Source organism: Etheostoma cragini, chromosome 18 (genome assembly GCF_013103735.1).
Source record: "Etheostoma cragini isolate CJK2018 chromosome 18, CSU_Ecrag_1.0, whole genome shotgun sequence".
NCBI classification, from domain to species: domain Eukaryota; kingdom Metazoa; phylum Chordata; class Actinopteri; order Perciformes; family Percidae; genus Etheostoma; species Etheostoma cragini.
Window position 1 is genome coordinate 10,049,346 of NC_048424.1, and position 20,201 is coordinate 10,069,546.

General features: G+C 41.4%; 1 protein-coding gene across 1 annotated transcript in view; it reads left to right on the forward strand.

Moving 5' to 3' along the window:
* Positions 1-529: 529 nt before the first annotated feature.
* The window catches only part of mettl24 (methyltransferase like 24), a 29,040-nt gene continuing 9,368 nt past the window's right edge, over positions 530-20,201 (forward strand). The window contains exons 1-3 of the mRNA XM_034900216.1: positions 530-1,234; positions 15,684-15,782; positions 19,205-19,338. Of these exons, the coding sequence (XP_034756107.1) occupies positions 917-1,234; positions 15,684-15,782; positions 19,205-19,338 (551 nt within the window). The 5' untranslated portion in view covers positions 530-916. The remainder of the gene's footprint in view (positions 1,235-15,683; positions 15,783-19,204; positions 19,339-20,201) is intronic.

Sequence of the window (20,201 nt, forward strand, 5' to 3'; positions counted from 1 at the left end):
CTTTGGTAAAGCTGATTGTAACCTAGGATTTGAAAGTCGCTATAGAAATAAACTTTATTTACTTACTTACTTACTTACTTAAATCTTCAGTATGGTAAATGAGAACTGCTAACAGCAAAAAGTGAAACATGGTCTGAAACTGATCCTTGTAAGAAAATGTTTGTGGAAATAGAAAACAACAATGCAAAACGCCGAGGTGGGTGAAAATCAGATGTTCCCATCCCAAATGTTTTTCATGTCTCATTTTCATACATCTTGCAGCCCAAAACACCCTTAAAATTCAGACTGAGCTGTTGGGATGGGTGAGAGCGCCAGTTTGATTGTAGATTCTCAGAGGGGCCTGCATGGGACCGTGGTGCAGGCCCTGTCCATGTCTAGAGTTACACAGTAACCCGAGTGTCTGTGGGGCGGGAGAGGCAACCCGAGGGAGGGGGCAGAGCAAAAGAGGGGTGTGTGTGTGTGTGTGTGTGTCATGAGTCCGACAAAAAGAAAAAGAAAGCAAATTAAAGGGGCGTGTGTGTGTTTGGGAAAACGGGGACTTGACAGTGTGAGGAGGGAGTTCCCAAAGTTTTTAAAGAGGACGGCTCACATTGTACTTCTAAATCTGTTTGCAGAGCCTCATTACACACACTAGCATGCAGAAAATCATTCAGGTTAAGATGCAGACCCACACGTGTGTGATGGTTTGTGAGCAGAGGTCTCCTTGACGTGATTCATTAACTTACTGCTCTTGGTTAAATGGTGGGCTTAGGACCTGAAGGGAAGCAGAGACTGGATGAGAAGAGAAGAGAAGAGAACTATTTAACAAGAAGTTTAAGAAGAATGGGATAGAAACAGCAAAGGGAAAAACAAAACTCCTTGTTAAGATGGACTGAAGCAAGCCAGAGAGACAGAAGGGACATTATTGTGGCTAGACATGGGCAGAGAGCGACTCAAATGGGGATTGCTACTGCGTTTGGGTGTTCTGCTCACTGGTGTGTGTGTGTGCGTTCATGTTTACCTGGAGGCACGTTGGCGGGAGGCACCTGCACCCCTGGAACGTCCCACCCAGTCTAGTCAGAACTGGGGCCAACAAAGCAGAACCAAACCAGAAGCGGAGGAACAAGACAGAAGCATCAAAAGGAGAATCTCTTATGTTCGAACACTGAAGAAGGACAGCCAAGCAAGGAAAAGGGACATAAACAGAGAGGACCCCTCACCACCATGTTGCCCTCCTCTCCGCCCGTACAGAAAGGTACGTTTAGTAACCCATCAACTTCTGAGTTCTTAATTGTTGGGATTAAGATTCTTGTAAATTTATCTGAGCCTAAATTAGTGTCAACGGAGACAGAGCGACTCAATACGGAGCTTTCGCTCCATCTCTGAGTCCCTGGTTTAAAGCTCAGTATTCCCAAGAAGGTGATGAAGGAAGAACAGTCAGCAGAATCAATGCATGTCCAATGAGCGCCTCTGAAACGCTTTGAAATTGAAAAAAGATTCTGTCACTCTTTTTTGGGATAGATGTAGACAATTTAAAAAGGTGTCAGTTAAACCCAAACTTCAACTCAAACCAACAAACACTCTGTTTTGTATCCGTTGCAAATCTAAACAAGTGTAACAAAGAACCTTTCAGATGTACTGTCTATTGGAGCAAACACAGCTATCCACATACGGTACACACACTCCAGGGGCTAGGCTCTTGACCTGCGAAGGGTGTGTTAAGGCAGCGGCTTAACAAAACTCCCTCTTCTCTCTTTCGGTGTCTTTTTCATCTATTTGCACTAACCTCTATTTTGTCATTTGAGCTATCGCTCAATCCATCCTTCTCCCTTTTGTTTCCTTTTCCTTTCCCTTTTCCTTCGACCCTTCACATCACCAACACACACACACCAACACACACACACCAACACACCAACACACACACACACACACACACACCAACACACACACACCAACACACCAACACACACACACCAACACACCAACACACACACACACACACACACACACACACACACACACACACACACACACACACACACACACACACACACACACACACACACACACACACACACACACACACACACACACACCCCTTTCTTCTTGATCTTTCTTCACTCTTTCAGTCCCTTGTTTTTTCCTCTCTACTGAATTTCTTCTTTCTGTGACTTTGGGGCAAGAAATACTTGTTCGCTTTTATCTTTAAATCTTTAATGACTTAAACCAAGTAGAGTCAGAGGAGAAACAGAGCTTGAGTTTTAAATGTTGTTTTAAAATCACTGCAAGGCTACTAGGCCACATGGAGCGATGGGCACTCGTGCACCATCAATATTACATACCACCACCATATGCTCACTCTCCCTGCTTCTTAACACAACATTTGTCACATAAGTTGCCCTGAAGGGGCCCTGATGAAATTTCTGTGTCATATGCTGCAGCCATTTAACTTTCTCTCTTTCTTTCTACTTACAGTCTCTTCTTGCTTTTTCTTGCTTTAGGCTCTCATCTCGAAGATCACCGTTGCAGTTTTGCTGTCATGTTACCTTGTTTCCATTCATCGTGCTCTCATCCTCCCTCTTGCTCTTTCATCTCTCCTGTCTGTCTCAATTTTAAACTTCAGTCTTGCCTCCCACTTCTAATCCATATTACTCTTTGCTTTTCTCCCTTCCTTTAACTTCTCTCTCTCGCTAGCTCAGAGCCTGCTCTCTCCTCTCAGCACACATGCATCACAGATGAAATAATGGGCTGGAAAAAAAGGACTGTTGCTCTGGAAGGAAGATGAGGAGGATGCCTCCAGTGACCTTGATGACTAGAAATTAAGGGAATCAGGAGAACTTTACTACTGAAACAAAGTTATTAGGAGGAAAGTGAAAAAAATAGCGCTTTAGTCAATAGCATGCACAGGCTGATGCTTTCCACAAACACTGGGGAAAATTAGCTACATAAAGCTGTGATCATGCCAATTAAAGCACTCATTAATTTTAGATTTTCTGTAATATATGAATGGGTTTGTTTAGAGTAGCCTGCGTTGGCATTCAATGAGACTACAGTGGAAATGAGTCTGCAAACCTTCTTCCAGACGAGATGTTTGGCATGCCATTTAAAAGTGATAGGGATAAGGGACATCGATTTAGGACATCAATGTGGGAAAAAAGTGATCAAACGGTTTGAAAGTATTTCTGTCTCCCTGCCTTTATGTTTGACATGTTAACTATATATTCTAACTGCTGTCAACAAATTATGTTGCTGCAGACTGTAACTGTAAACAGAAACTTTGGCACTGGTAGAAATAAAACCACAATACTTAAAAAAAAAAAAAAAAAAAAAAAAAAAACTGATATACTGAACATAAACACAAAACATAGAAGTACTGTTGAGCTTAAAAAGCTGTTTCTTTGTCACATGTTTATGGCCTTATACATAGAGGGATAGAGATACTTTATTTACCCTAATGGAAATTAAGGTGTCCAATAGCGTATACACAACATACTGTATATACACAGACATAGGCACACAGACATATGACATCCATGCACACATGCTACAAAATACAAAGAAAGATATCAATAGTGTGCACTTACAGAGACTGTGCAAGAGACGCTCAGTGCAAATTCAGAGACAGGAGCCTACTACTGAACCTGTTCTTATGCTTGGAGAAAGTGGTGTTTAATCAGGGTCCTCTAATCTACAAATGTATATTATGTACAGTAATTATGTATATATGGAGTCTTATGTGTGTCTCAGTTCTTATTCAGACACAAATAAAACTCTATATCCGTCTTATTACCACTATCAATTTGGTTTCATCACACATCAGTAAATAAGATTTTCCCTTTCCCATTTACCTGGTTGATCTTTTGACGGCACACCACAACTACGAGGTGACACAGCTTCACAAAAACAACTCTTTTATCTTTGCTTCTCTGTTATCTTTGCTTTCTGATTTTAAACATTGAGGCTTTCTCTGAGCAAAATGAAGAGAAAAATCATTAAGAAAGGCAAAGAAACTGTATGCGTGTATATACATGTAATTGACGGAAAAGACTGTTGTTGACAAAAAAATGAATGTGTCCTTTGAATAATGTGTGTGTGTGTGTGTGTGTGTGTGTGTGTGTGTGTGTGGGGGGGGGGGGTCTGACAGGTAATCTCTGACCTGTCAGGCATCCACATAATTTTCCCCGCTTTCTTCCCTGGTGAGAAAAGAGGACAGTGGAATGAGTTGGAAAATAATTGACAGACATGAAATGTTCTGAGCCAAACAACAGCAGCAAGAAAGAAGGGAGAGAAAGACAGCGAAGAGCAGAAATAACATGCACTGATGACTCAGCCTCCTGAATTTAACACAGTAATAAACTGACTACTGCCTCTGTGTCACAGTGACGCACTCCATTGCATTTCTATCTCTCTATCTGAAAACTGCTGAAAGCTTTAGAAAAGAACAGTAGCTGCCGGCAGCCACCAGAACTCAGCAAATTACATTATATGCTAATATGCATGACTATGCCTCCTACACACACCTACTGCCATCGGTGGGGGAGGAATTACAGCCAACTGCTTCCTGTCAAAAAAGAGATAGTTGATGACCACTGCTGTTTCTACGCCATTCTGCAAGTACAGTATTTCTTTTGTCTTTTTGAAGACTACAATTTCAGTTAGCATCTTGGAAGCTATTTATTCTTAAGTCTTCTCTTAAGTCACGCCTCCCATCATCTACCATTAAGAAACCAAACACAAACATGTCCAAATTAGTGTAGAAATTAATTATTAATGTCAAACTGCTACATACACATCCCTTTCATTACATATACCCCCTGCCTGCTCTCCAGAGCACCCCATTTTATAGTGACCACACTGTGACTGTGTGAGCGCTGCAGAGCTTTTCTACAGGACATCTGTCCCAGCGACATTTAGAGATGTTTCCCATATAGGCCAGCTGTCATTCACGTCACAAATCACTCACCACAGGCACGTGGCACACGAACCACAACAGAGAAGCAAAGTGGCACCTTGCATCCTTTAAAAAAGGCCTCCCAGTTTTAACGTTTAATGAAACGTCATCCAGTGATGCAAAGGTAATCCGTGCAAACCTATATATACTGTAACTGATCTTTTTATCTTGTTGTACAGAGCCATACAGGGGGGATAGCAGAGCAGAGTAGAGACTATCAGTTTTCTGTGTTATTCTGTTGGCAACAGTTGACAGATGGTCAGACATGCAATCTAGAGGTTTGTAAGCTTCCCTGACACACTAGACAAAGAACATGAAAGGAATCCAGCAGAGGGGAATTAAAAAAACAACAGTTATGGCTGTTAAGATTACTCTCATTCACTCTCTTTTGATAAAACAGAATACTTTTTGATTGCGTTACTTGAATCCACCAAAAACTACAAATAAGTCAGATCACTTTAATGCAAATGATTAATTTTAATTAGATAAGACACAAAATCATTTATCCAAAAGGCAGGTATTAATTACTTTTTTTTAAATGAGCATCAGTGTGGTTCCAATTAATACTTGTTTCTAACGCTGATTAATTCAGTGTTGGCATGAAGCAAGAACAGAAAATGCCACTTGGTGCTGTCTGCGCCAACCGCTGCCAGCCAGTATAGGGCTCCCAATGGAATTTTAAATGCAAAAACCCAGTGACCTTGGAAAGCTGAAAGATCTCGGCTCAACGGAGTGAGAGGGAGAGAGAGGGTGTTAGAAAAGAATGAGCGAGGCTGACTTCTATAATCCCAAATGTGTGACTGGAGTCAGTTCTCAGGCATCGTTAACCTCTAGCTGGGGCATGTGGGGAACCAGGGAGTCACAAGTAATCAACGGCTGGGAAGCTGACATGTCACCTGCGTCACACTCAGCTCCCTGTTCTTGAGCTAAAAATGTCATCCATTACAAACACTGCCAAGTGCACTTACCTTTCCATCTTGGGATATTTACACATACATGTTGACTGATTATGCAAAACTCTTCAAGAATCAAGAAAATGTGTGCCCTTTTTAAAGAGACATTTGGAGAAGCAAAAACATATATGTCTATATTTAGCACACAGTAAGCTTTTCTTGAGTCACTGACTTGCCTTAAGTGTAAATACAAAGCTAGAGAAAAATGTTGCTGCAGCTAGTTTCCCCACCTTAACTTGTCATGCTCTTATAGGAATAGTAATAGAAATACACTTTATTGCTTTATTGACAAGAGGTATTTGAAAAAGGTTATACCACTCTCACATCTGTCCATTAACTATGAAGCTACAGCCAGGAAACAGTTATCTTAGCCTCACACAAAGACTGGAAACAAATAGAAACAGCTAGCCTGGCTACCTACAAGCAACCAAGTTGCAAGCAAGTGCTTTTTATCATGTGATTTTGTTTGTTTAATCCTTACCAAAACCAAAGTGTAGGAACCACACATTGCTGTTCTACGGGTTTGTTTACCTATGTACTATGAGAATGGTTTCAAATACTAATAATTATTATAATCATACTTTAGGACCGCAGGCACGCAGAGCGGAGAAATGTGCAATGTGTGTTTAGACATAACTGCAGTGCCATCAACCCTTATGCACACGTCAGCCACCCTGGAGAAGTAAACAGCTCCACAAAAGCACACAGCGTTGTCCAAGTCCAGCTAAAGAAAACAAACCGACTTGGACTCTTTGCCAATTTATGGGTGGAAGAAGCACAAAGAGACCTTTCAGATAATCAATCCCCCTCTCTCTGCAAAGTTAATAGAAATATGACTATGTAATTGCCTTAAGCAAGACGTTGCACACTTTTGAAACAAGAGAAACAGCTGAGAGTCTATCTGGAACACAGAAGATACTAATACTTGTATTGTAATATAAATAGTTACATCAGTGGATCCCAATTCAAACTTTCTTTTTAAACTTTGGCTGTGAAATTTGCTGAGGAAAAGCTCTGTGGCTAGAGCTGAGACCTGAAAGCTTCTGGTCCAGAATTTTAAACGTCAATCCATACAAACTCTGCCTCAAACAAGATGATCGCAACCATATGTTGCAGATGGAAAAACAGAAGCCATTCAGTGCTCTGTATGTTATTGACTGAATAAACAGTGGGTCTGTTGTCTGTGCTAACTGGTATCGGACAAAGACTCCCACTAGAGGGGGAAAAGTCGGTGTCAAACTGTCAAGTCAAGAGTCTCGATCGCACAATACTCTCCTCAGACACGGACGCTTTGCCTGGAACATTCCAGAAAATACTCTCCCTCCCAGCTGATATCAATGAGTGCATTGACCTCTAAAATGGGACGTTCCCTCGCTCCCATCTTTGCTATTCACTCACACTACCCCATCCATATACACTTACCATGAGTACCTGCTAGCAAATGGCACTTTGTGTGTCACCAAAAAGCCTAAGGTTTGTTTGTGTTGCAGAAACCCATTTCAGTAGCATTTGACATGCACCTTAGTTACCTGAGTACCTAGGTTACAAAGACAACAGACACCACTTATCCCCAAAAGCAACAGAGAGGGCCAGTGAAATTGGAAGAACAATCATCTAAAGAGCTTTTTGTTGCTCTAACCACTTTGGAAAGAATACGTCTGCTTCTCTATCTGTTCTATAGTACATGATGACGCTGATAGGCCTACTGGCTGCATTTTGTTCTTTACTCCGCCACGCACCACCACACCAAGAGCTTAAGCGGAGCGTCTTGCCTGCGATTTTATTGTCTCTACTTTGACTTTTACAGAACAATCATGTTTATTAAGCTACCTTGCACTCCTACAGTTAAACTCCATGTCTTCTCTTTTCCGCTGTTGTCTTTATAAAAAAATATCTGTGATGTGGTATTATGTTTTTCAACCTCCAAGATAAATCTCTCTTCATCTGTGGTGTTGTAAAGGAGACATATACAATATTGGGGGGGTGGTGTTTTGGTACATTGACTGGATATTCTTGCTTTCTGCCCGGCTGTCTGAACACCCCGCTGGTCACATTAAAGTAGACCTGGTGCTTTTCTTTTGCGGAGCGTCAAGCCGCTTCACGCACGCTTCTGGGACACGCCATGCTGCTACTGGTGGATTATCAAACTTTTACTTAGATAGACGCGAATGGACCCGGAATGCAGCGCATATGCACCTGGTGAAAATAACCTGCAAAATCCACCAACTGGGGTATGGCTGTGGATGCCCTCTGGAATGGTGGCAGAGTCAGTAGGTTTCCATTAAAGTCAATGCGTGTATTTTCACTGACTCCGGAACGGCTGCGTTCCGTCACCGTCCCAGTTCCGCCAAAGTCGCAGCCCTCTGGAGCCAATTGGCAGAGCTTCTAATTATGCCAGATGCATGCGGGACAGGAAGTCGAGCACAGAAACAAAAGAAAACAACGGGTAATTTTCTAAATTAAATACACCGTGCTCACGGCGGATCACATCAGACGTTTTGTGGTTCTGTAGATAATACATTCTGTTATATTGCGCGATCATACGTAAATTTGCAAGATCTTGTGAGTCCTCGTGACTTCAGCTTTCAGTCGTGGCCGCATACCTTCCGCAACAAATCCGGAGCTGGTGGGTGTTGATGGACGGCGGAGCACAGAGCCAACACGCAGTTGATGTAAATCAGGGGTAAGGGGTGAGCGATTATAAAAACGGAATACATATAGAGCACATATAAGTGAAATGAAATTAGAAACACAAGCTGAGTTCTTGAGGAGACACCACTGCTCAGTTACAATGTCTCTAACCTCACAAAACAACCATGAATATTGATAATTGTGCTATGACAAAGCGAGAATATAGATCCCCTCCTTGCCATCTATTTCAATAGATTTTTACTATTCAGTAATCTACATCATGAATCAGTAATCATGTGCAAGAAACAAACATGACAAATGGAAAGAAAAGTAGAATGATGAGCCAAGAGAGACAATTACCGCTTGTCTTTGTCCATCTTACTGTCATTCTCTCGTTTTTTTCAATGCCATCTCAGGAAGTGGATGTCATATGTGCTCTGCGGGCTCCCTCAGCTCTTCCCAACTAGACGTCAAACACAGATCTCATATCTGGGATGTCTTCCAGGAAGACACGCATTTGCACAGATTGACTCAAGCACTCAGACACACACACACTTGCAGGTTTTTAACTGAAAGCCTGTTAACAATAATACACCATCTGTCTCTTGAGATGCTGACCAAGAGGGCCCCGACTCAAACACGATATGATCAAATCAGACAGCACTGTGTCTTCAGCGGTGTCAATCACCTTTTCTCTAAGCTGCATCTTCTACACAACCATTTCAAGCCATGTTGTGGTGAACGGGAGCACGTGTATGTGAGGGCTGCACAATTACAGTATTTGCAATTGTATCAACATTGTTATCTGGACTAGGGCAATGTCCACACACAGGGGTGGGCACAATATTTGTTAATGTTAAAATATGTATCCAACCATTCTAAAGGAAGTGGCCTACCGTGGTGCTGCACAGATGTCCCAGTCGTCAAATTGTATCCTACGTACTAAAGTAAAAAATCTGTTATTGGTACAGATCATTGCAAAAAATCTGACTATAATCATTTTAATTTGTTTAAAATTTTAGTAATTTTCAATCAAAATTAGAATAATGATACAAAAGATTTCCCTTCATTGCCTCCAATGTTTGAATCGTACCACAATCGCAATATCAGTCAAAAATAATTGCAATTACATATTTTACTCATGTTGAGCAGCCCTACTGTATATGCCTGCATGCATTTATGAATGTGTGCATGATTGAGGTTACCATGATGGGAATAGAAGGAGACTGTGTTTCCAAGGCAACAGCCAGTCCTAGTACAGATATTTAAGTTGACTGAGCAGGCCATGACAAGTCAAAGGACTTCAGGGAATACGCTGGCTTTAATGTGTATCTGTGTTTGAATGTGCCATGTGTGAATAAATGTGTGTGTGTGTGTGTGTGTGCGTGTGCGTGTGTGTGATAAGAGCATTGTGTTTTGTTGTTAACTGGAAACCACACATAACTGATGGAAATCTACTAAACCACACCACACACAGCTGCCTTTCCTTTTAAACCTGTAGATTTCAAAAGGCCGTTAACAATTATTCCCACTCTGGCTTTGTATTTCATCATGTTTAGAGTAAAGAAACAGCCTGTTTTTGTTCTGTCAGCTACGTGCATACCATGTAGTATACTTGTAATACCTTGCATTAAATGACAACTCAAACCACTTAAAAAAACACCCTGTCTTCTACTATTATCTGATAAATTAGTTACATTTGACTCGTAAACTGTCCTCATACCTGTCATTTTGTCATCTGTCATGCTACTCCTCTCGGTCCAGCTCAGTTTCTTGAGGATGTTTGCAATGACGCACCTGGAACATAATACAGGGAAATGTAAATTCTTTGCACTGGCATCATGGTTAAGCACTGCTCACAGATCAGCTTTGATTTAAGCCAGATAGACACAAAATGAGGCTGCCATGTAAACGCTGGCACAAAGTGCTGAGCGAGAACGGGCTCGCGCTGGTCTTCAATCAGCTTTGATTCAAGGCATGTGGGCAGATAGTGCTTCTGCCAAGTATTTTGCAGGATGAGGACTGAGAGCGTGCGTGTGCTCTGATGTAACACAGTGTGTGGCAAATGAAGGCAAAGCCTCAATGTCAAATAATATTCAGAGGTTAATTAAACCCCACCCTTGTGCAATAAACAATTTCTAGGATTGTTTCAATCGTTTTCCATCTTCCTCTCTTTTCCTTTCTCTCTGGAAAATGCACTCCAGATGTGGGTCGTTAGATCTCTCCCACAAAGTTAAAGCAGAACAGAGAGGTGAATTCTTGATCCTTCATCTACGCCATCTGTGCCTCAACCTCCAATTGCTCTCTCCTTCTCACCCACAAACACTTAACTTCAACCCCCCCTGCTCATGTATCTCTCCACTTCTCAAAAGGCTTCTTCCTGTCTTTGAGACCGAGGCTAAACTCTTCAGAGATTACCGCCTTTATTAAAAAAGATCAGCGTAATCCTCTGCTTTAATTCTGTTATACCCTCTCTGTCTCTCACTGTGCTCTGACAGTGAGCTGGGATTGGCCGCTGAGCCAGGCCTGCCTCAGGAATAGAGATGACACTGCAGGAAGCGCAGACAGCTGGGTCTGGTCTGATAGAGTCTAGTAAGGCTGACTCTCTGTGATTTTCCTTTATGTATCACACAGCCATGCTGTCAGTATCAATCTTTTTAATATTTACTTTGTATCACACTCTTAATACAATACTTCTCAATGTTTGGTCTATCATTTGGATATTCCGCACAATGCATTAAACATAAACTAAAATGAGGCACCCAGATAGCTCAGTTGTTAGAGCGGGCACCCATATATAGAGGTTCAGTCCACAGTGCAGCGTGCCGGGTTGGACTCCGACCTTTGGCCCCTTTCTGCATATCATTCTCCGCTTTCCTGTCAAAAAAGAAGGCTGAAAAGGAAAGCATGTTTTCTGGCAATCCATTATATTTTTGTATACTCCTGCGTTATATATTACTTGACGAATGAAAAGTTCTAAGACATTTCTATTTTTATTAAGAATTTTAGTTATATTTTAACATAATGTGCAAGGATCAGATCAAAAAGCGTTGCCCAAATGATGTAAATATGCAATCTTTTGCAGAAGAAACAATATACAAAAATATGTTCATGTAGTGGAGACAACCAAAACATCATTGTTCATCTTTATCAACTAAGTATCAGATGAAATGTCTAATAACTGTACGCCTGTCTGTCAATGCATTTATGTAAGTATTAAGTAGGTTTTATTTCCAAATGACAAACTACTCCTACTGTAAATTTGCTTTTGTCTTTAATACAATGATAGTATTTTTTGTTTGTTTTAAAAGCAACGAAGCTCATCACCTTGTGACTTATGTCACAGTGCACCAAAGATCTGAGCATCACAGAAAAAAACTTCATTTTTCTCTTAATCACATTAGCGCAGCCCCCTGGAGCACAAGTCCCTCTGATATAGTCTCTCGTGGGTTGATCAACTCCTGGAAATCAGAGGGAGGCTAATGTGAATCGACCACCTGCTGTGTCTTTAAACCACTTCTCTTTCTGTCCATTTGTCTATCACATGTCTTGTCCTTCACTTGGGACAGATCTACTGTTGAGTTTTCTTTCAGGAAATTATAGCCTGTCAAACAACATTTCCTAACTTTAAGACACTCCACAGTGTTAGAATCCTATTCCACACGCTTTTAAACCAGAAGCTTTGACCTCTTGACTGCACAGATAGATGTTCTTTTGGGTAAACGTATGGATTCTGCTGGGAGCAACTGCAGAAACAATTTGCAGCAGGTATGACACTCAGCCAACCCCAGCGCTTTGCCAACAGACGGTGCCGACTTGGCAGCATTCCGTCTGTGACCTTATGGTTTCCAAATGGGCAGACACAGCTCACCTGTGGCTAGCTCCTCCATGACATTTGATACACCAGCAACAATTTGTCTACTCCAGCACTGATTGTTGTGTGTCCTCTGAGACGCTCTGACCACACTGTCATCGATAGGTATGCATTGACCTTTTTTTTTTTTTATTATTCTTGGTAAAAATCCATAAACAATTGTAAAAATCTTATTTGGCCGTCACAGCGAGGTAGATTTCCTCCTTAGTTTTCAAGTCCATCTTCATCTCCCTCTCTACCTCCCACTCCTCCTCCTCCTCCCCTTCTTCTCACCCTCCTTCATTGTTTTGGCAGACAGTTCTCTCTTGCTTTATCCAGTCATCTCCTGTCCGCCCATCCATCCTCTTCTCCCCGGGGGATTATTCATGCTTGGCCTGGCTGCTCACACTTCTCTCACACCGTGGCTGAGAAGGCACAGATCCACGAACACACCCAGCTCTATCAAGACATGCAGGCCAAGCAGAAAGGCCCAATAACAGAGCGAATAACAAATAACTCCAACTGCTTTCAGTGCTTCCAACACTTTAACTGAATCATCAACTCCTTGTAGCACTTTCACTTCAACTACTTAAATTTCATTTCATTTAGTGCTTAATAACTTCTTTCAGCCCTTCTATTTAAAGTCACATTTCAACTTTATTTTGTAATTTAACTATTACAAATCTTTACATTTTAAATTTTCACTAGCAAGCAGCACATCTTCTATTGAAATGTTCCCTTGTGTAATTGCCAAAGGTGTTGCACCAACACGTTTCAGTTTATACACTTGAATGGACACTAATTATCTTTTAAGACCTCCACTTCAACTGATCCCTCACGCTCTATTTATCACTTGCTTTTATACCGACATTCAACTCCTTTCAGTACTTCAAGGTAAAACTGAGTCTTAAATTTTAATCTTCAACTACTTTCAGTGCACATTTTCAGCAGAAAGCACACATACATTTTCTTCAGAAGACGTGTCCCTTTCCTGTGCCCAGTATCCTTGTAAAAACGTAATAAACTATTTCTATTGTCCATCCTTCTATTCATGTCGAGGCAACACCCTGAAATGCTCATGCTGCTGATGTTGTTAAATCTAATGTCATGGGATTAAGGTCTCAACAGCTGAGGCTCGACAGTTCTGATGATGTTCTGTGTGTTTGTTATTAACACTGCTCACCTCTGCTGTCCCTGAGGCACTGATGACTTGTTGTTGCTTGAATGAACAAGGGGTTTAACACTAATCTCATCACCGCTACGTGATGATTCAGCAGTAAGTAAGAGCGCGTAGACATGTATGTTGTAAAGCGTGCAAAGAGATGCACAAAATCTCTTTTTTTTCGATTGTGGAGTTTTAGCGCAGAAAAAAAAAATTTTGTTAGATAAAGGTTGAATTTTTTTTTTTAACCAAATAACTTCACACGAAGCGAAAAATAATTATAGCCGCAATAAAAGCAGACTTGGATAGAACACCTGACTTGTTTAAGCCTGATAACTGCCTCTTTCTAGTAAAGTCTTCGAACATGAAACCTTGGATGCACTCCCCTTCCCTCGGCAAAATCTGCCAATATTTCCACTTCTTCTCGGCCATAAATTTCAGGGAGTATGTGCAAGCCTTTGACCCTCACTCTGTCCTTTCCTGCTCCCGTCTATGTTTCTATTCATCCTCACCTTCTGCACTGCAAACTCCCAGTGAGTTCATTGTCCCAGATATTTGCCCTCTGATCAGCAGTCCTGTCCCAACCTGTACCAGGCTGATGCATGGGGCCTGATAACTGAGCTTTGCAGGGAGGACTGGGTAAGCATATGAAAAGGGCAGCTTGGAGACAGAGATCTCTGGGAGCTTTCAGAGTCACTGGGATGCAGAAATGTAGACACTATTTGTCTACTTGAAAATGACTCCCAGACCGACAAGCAGTCTTTTTTAGCTATAGACTAAAAGCCACACGTGCACATCTGTCACCCTATTTATCCTGCACAGTAGTTATTAATCATGCATCACAGGTGCAATTATTTTAAAAAGAGGGACCGAAGAGTGAGAATGGCAGACAGATTGAGAGAAACAATGAAGACAGAGAAATACAATGCAGAGCGGGAGAAGGAAAGAGAGAATATGAAAAAGAGAGATGACATGATGGAAAGAGGAGATGAAGAATTGTGGCACTGCGAGAATTCAAATGTTTTGACACGATGCAAATTGATTAAAGGCTGAATGCCAAACAGTAAATGGCGTGGCTCAGGCTCTGCAGTCATTAAAGGGACAGCTGATACTCTATGTTGGCAGGTGCTGGATTAGTATCACTGTGGGAGAAAGGTACACAAATGGTGCTGCCATAGATAATGTACTAGCAAAGTGCTAGTGTTTGTTGTGTGCAGTATGCATGTTTTGTTGAAATCAAGAGTGATTGTAAGTAAGTGAGGATCTGAGCTATGATGGCCATTGTGTTGAGCCTACAGTTAAAAAACTGAACTGGATGGCATAACTGTGGGTAGAGAGAGAAAGAAAAAGAGTTATGAAACATGTGAATGCCAACAAGAATATTTTCCTTGACAGATCTGATGTCACCATGGGGCCCTGTACAGATTGTTCATGAGATGTGCCCATAGCATTGAACAAACTCAAACACGAGCTTGTTTGCTAAGCCAAAAATTATCTGTGGATGACTGTGGAATATGTGAAAATACACTGCAGTGCCCATGAAACACTGACGAAGGCAGGAGCGGCCCGGGCAGGGAAGCACTCTATCGTGAAATCACCCAAGATAATTTATACCGGGGCAACTGATGAACACATGGTAATGGTGTTTGACCCAAGAATTGATTGTGCACCCAGCAAATGCATCATCAAAGCTCTGTCCCTGTTTTTCTCTTCTCTCCATCTCACTGCCTCTCCTCTAATCATAAACAGACACATTCCTGTAGAAACGAAGCAGGCTGTTAAGCACAGCTCTGCCAGGTTTCAGGAATGTGATCATACAGCAGCAATGAGCAGAGCTGGACTTTGTACCTTGTAGCGTAGGATGTATGAGAATAAATAGCACCCCGCATATTATAAAAATAACAACTGAAGTGAACTTTAGCGGTTTATTTGCCACTAACACACAGGTAGGGGAAAAAAACTCCACTGAGCACATTGTGACCTAGTTCCATCAGTAGCTATACACAAGTGGGTTATAATACCTCGAAGAATAAAGCTCCCTTTGTTGTTGCCCTTGCACTGGATTTCTCTTGAATGGCCTACTTTGATGTTAGTTAATTGTCAATGTTTTTTTTCATTGTTAATGATCACGTATGTTTGTGTGCTACACTACAGACTCTTCGGTGGCATATAGACTTGGAGCACTGGGCCGGTGAGAGTCATTCTCTGGAGGATGAAGCTAAAAGGTTCCTCAACTACATCACAACACCACAAGTGAGTCTTTGTTGTTGAAACTTTTACAGCTGTTTAAAAGTTCCAGTTGTGCGTAACTTCTTCTTTTATTCCATGTATTTGTAAGGGACCATGTACAATATTAAAAAATAAAATAAAATGTCCCTTGCGGTGGTGGAACGCAATGGCAGAACGTGCATTTTCTACTAATGTTGACTTCCCAAAACACTACGATGAAATGAGTACACTACAATCTGATAGGGAAGATTAACAAAGCCGATAAGATGCAACCGTTTTATGAACGTGTTAAACAGAAAAAAGGATTGTTGGTTCCTACTTCTTCTCATTTACTCTGCTGGTTTTACTTGAAGAGAATGTCTTCACAGGGCACAAAAGTGTTGTTTTTAGACAAGAGTTGTAAGTTGAGTTTAAAATGAAAGCTGGATTCTTGGCCTACAAAGGCTCAGTTTTGACCTTGTTCTGCTGTTGCTGTGGTATCTTTTTTGGTTTTTCTGTATTTTTTAATTTGTGATTTTGGCTGTCCTTGATGCTTAATGCTGCAAACAGTGTTCCATCAGGGAAAACCACATGTTAAACTCGAATCTGACTTTTAATGTTTAACAAAAGATAATTAAACATCACAACCAGATGCATAAATGGGATTAAAAAGATGTGGTTTTAAGATGAACAGGGAGAAGAAGGGAGTTGTTGCTGTTGAAAGCGAGGAAGTGCATTATTTTTGACTTGGTCTTTGTTATGTACAGTATATCAGAGCGAGCATGTCTCTATCAGCCAATGACTGAGCTACACGGCCGCTTCTTTCACATTCAGCTCAGCCAGAGAGTCTTTGTCTTGCTTGACAGCACACACATAATTCATTATTCTATTGATTACCATACAGATGAAACTCACAGCCCCTCTATTCATACTTAATCAATGGGATGTTGTGGTTTGTTTGTTTGTTGGCTTATGTCAGTATTAAATTACTACAAATCAATGAAGATGTTCAGCATCATAATTTGAAAAATATCAAGGGATTGAGAAAGGCTACACTCCTGTGCCCTTGTCCTTCTTACGAAGGTTATGCAAAGACACAATACGATTTTTTTTATTTTCCAAAACATGGGACATTTTGGGGATTTTTTTTTTAACTGTAATTCATTTTGGCTTGGGGATACATCAGCTACTTATCTTTTTCGCTCACACAATGTAGCAATAACACAGAGTAACCCACTCCAAATGACTAAGCAAACGTTCTATATCTTTCACAAAGCAGACATTCAGCTCATAATGAATTTGCCGCGGGATGTGTGTGCACATGTGTGCGCAGCCAATTTATGTGTGTGAAAGAAGAGACAAGAACAAGAACAGAGAGAAAGAGATTGTATGAGTATGTGTAATGTGTGAGTGTGTGTACGTGTGTGTGAGATTCTGTTGAAGGGAACTGTCCATCATGCACACTGACAGGCGAGGGTGGAGGGAGTTGGAGGGAGCATAGCAGCATCCTCAGCTGTAATGCTGACTGACACGGCGCCTGGTGGAGCGGTTACTCAGAGAGATGGCCTGCGACACAACTGTCCAATCAATACGTGTCAGTGTATCTTGCATGCATGCATGCATGCACCAGCACACACACATAATGGGGAATTGTTTCAATAAAAGTATTTTTTAACAGCATTAAATATACTGTTGGATTTGTTTCTGATTAGATTAATAACAATAGGTCATACTCATTATGAGGTGTGCTCAATGAAAACAGGTACATTTTTACAGCTCACTATTCAGTGAAACAACAGTCAGCAGTTCAATGCCACTGATAAGTCTGCAGATGGGAAGTGGCAAAATACTCAGGAGTGATTTGGCATTTCATTGCACACAGTGCACTGTGTGCTGATGAAAGCATTCAGCTGGAACACATTTACATGACAGGCATAATGAAGCAGGTTTCAAATTCATTTGCGCCACCCACATGTACTGGTACATTACATTTCTGTGCCCTTTGCAACAAAGACACTTTATCAGATAACACTGCACTTGACTCAGCTGGTCCCTTCCTGCCTGGCCTGTCTGTCACTGAACAGTCTGCTTAGAGAAGACCCGGCACAGAACTGATGATGGCAGCTGCCAGGCAGACCTGGTAAACACATACAGTATAAGCAGCCAATATCAGACATCTGGAAGGAGCACGAGTAGAGCTGCTGCTCTTTTGCATTTCCCAGGAGGAGCATGAAAAACATTGCTGGGGATGCAGACATCTGGACTACTTTGTTTAGCCTAAAAAAAATCAAAAGGCCACAGCAAGCAAACCATGCTCAGAGGTTCTTTGGACCCTGTAAATGTCTAACTCTCTTCACTCGGGCACTTTGGTGTAGTCTTGAGAATGTAAACATGCACAAATAACAGTTTTAAATGTAAATTTTAAACAAACAATAGATGTGATTTTGAAAGAGGCTGGCATGCAGGGCTCATTGTTCCCTGGCAACAGAATACTTTTGGAAAGCACTTATAGTTTTGCTTTTATTACACATTTACATAGCTGTAAAACATTTTGCTCAGGCTTAATTTCAAACATCCTGAAAGAACTTATATGTAAGTGTTAGACTCGATAATACACATCCACATCCACATCCACACACACACACACACACACATGCAATCTTGTTTACACTTCAATGGTGTATAGTCAAACCATAGATTTATGTTTCATATGTCCAAGGCAACATTGGTTCTTCTTCTGCAAACTGAAGCTCTGCAGCAGACAGAGCTTAACCAGCAAACCTTTGAGCAGCAGCTCCTGCACTAAAGCTTAGTCACTTGTATAACTGCAGATGTACACACAACTAACACGCTCACACGTATGCGCATGTTTACTGTCTGTGTGTACACAGTTTATGCGAGGGAATGCTTTACATTAACATAAAGACAAGCACGTTAACACACGTACATGTACTGCACTCCCTGTATAGAATGTTAAGTACATAAAGAAGGAATACTTCCACCTCCTCCTTGTTAATTATCAATTCTTTTGTTGCCCCATTCTTTCACTCTACTGCTGAGAGACTTGGCAATGCTGCTGATGTATGCGCTCCAGCTGCGCATTGTGATGAATAGTATGCATATCATAGTTCAACATTGAGGCCCAGATACACACTAGCCCAGGGTCAAATTCAGTTACAGTCTACAGTGATTTATAGCATTTGTGTTAGGATATTTTGAATAAAAGATCAGGGTAGTTCAGGGGGTTTCAGCCAAGCTGCCACTCTGGACTTTTAAATGCTGGTGTGATTGTTTAAACTTCCAACCACTGCATTTTTCGTGTGACTAAACATACCTGGTTAAACTAGACCACTCACACACACTCAAAAAGCAAACTATCCGGAACAGAATTTGTCAAAAGCAAACTAAGTAAATAACTTAATATCGGAACCGGCTGTTATAATATGTGTGTGATTTTAAATGTTTAGGTGTCGTGTGCATCATTGGCCCATGAGGAAGCTGCTCAAGAGGGGACCAAGGGAGCCTGGGCTGCATGTCTGGACCCCAAGTACAGCCTGACCCACAGAATACAAAGCAAACACTGCAGGGTTTACTCTTTTGGGTGAGTACAGACAGTCACTCACACATTCCAGTGAAGACATTAATTCCCTAACGCAAATCTTTCCCATCACCACTACATGTCAAACTTTATTCTAACATAAATGGAATAATTTTCTACAAAATGAAAATCTACAGTCTGTACACTAGCTTTGTGACAAGCTGTCATATACTGCATCTGTAGAGCAACGGGGCTGTTCACATCATTGTTTTCAGACACTCAGTGAATTATCAGCAGATGCAACAGTAATTCAGAGCATCTGGTTCTGTGACAGGCTGTGATATACGTAGGCACAGTTGCAGCTGTCATTACTTCACCCATGAAAATTTCTATTTTCTAGGGGTTTTATTATTTCATCAAAGAATTAAGTCTATCTTTCACACAATAGAGGATTTTTTTGTGCCACATAGCATATAGTTTTTTCCCCTTGTTTGGCTATCTCAGTATTCTGAATATCTTACTTTGTTATGTAACACTGTAATAAGAGTAAAGATAATCCTCTGTCTGCCTAAACTGTACCTTAAACATCCACCTGGAACGTCACATCCACTTCACCTCTTCTTCCTTTCCTTGAGTGGCAAGTAATCTTGAATGGAGTCAGCCAAGCCGCCAAAGTATTTGACCTTCTCAAGATTGGAGAGTCAATCACTCCCAGTTGGCTTTGTGTTGTGGATCAGCTCGGCCCGGTTTCTGCCCTGCTGGGTCTCTGCTGGGCTAGGGTGCCGCAGTGAGGGCTAAAGGGATTTATCTACGGGAGAGAGAGAGCTTATTAGTTTGACTGATGAGAGAAAGCCCAGGTGTGCTGGCATCGAGGCGGGCAGGACACAGATACTGATGCGGGAGGGATGGGGGGGGGGGGGGGGGGG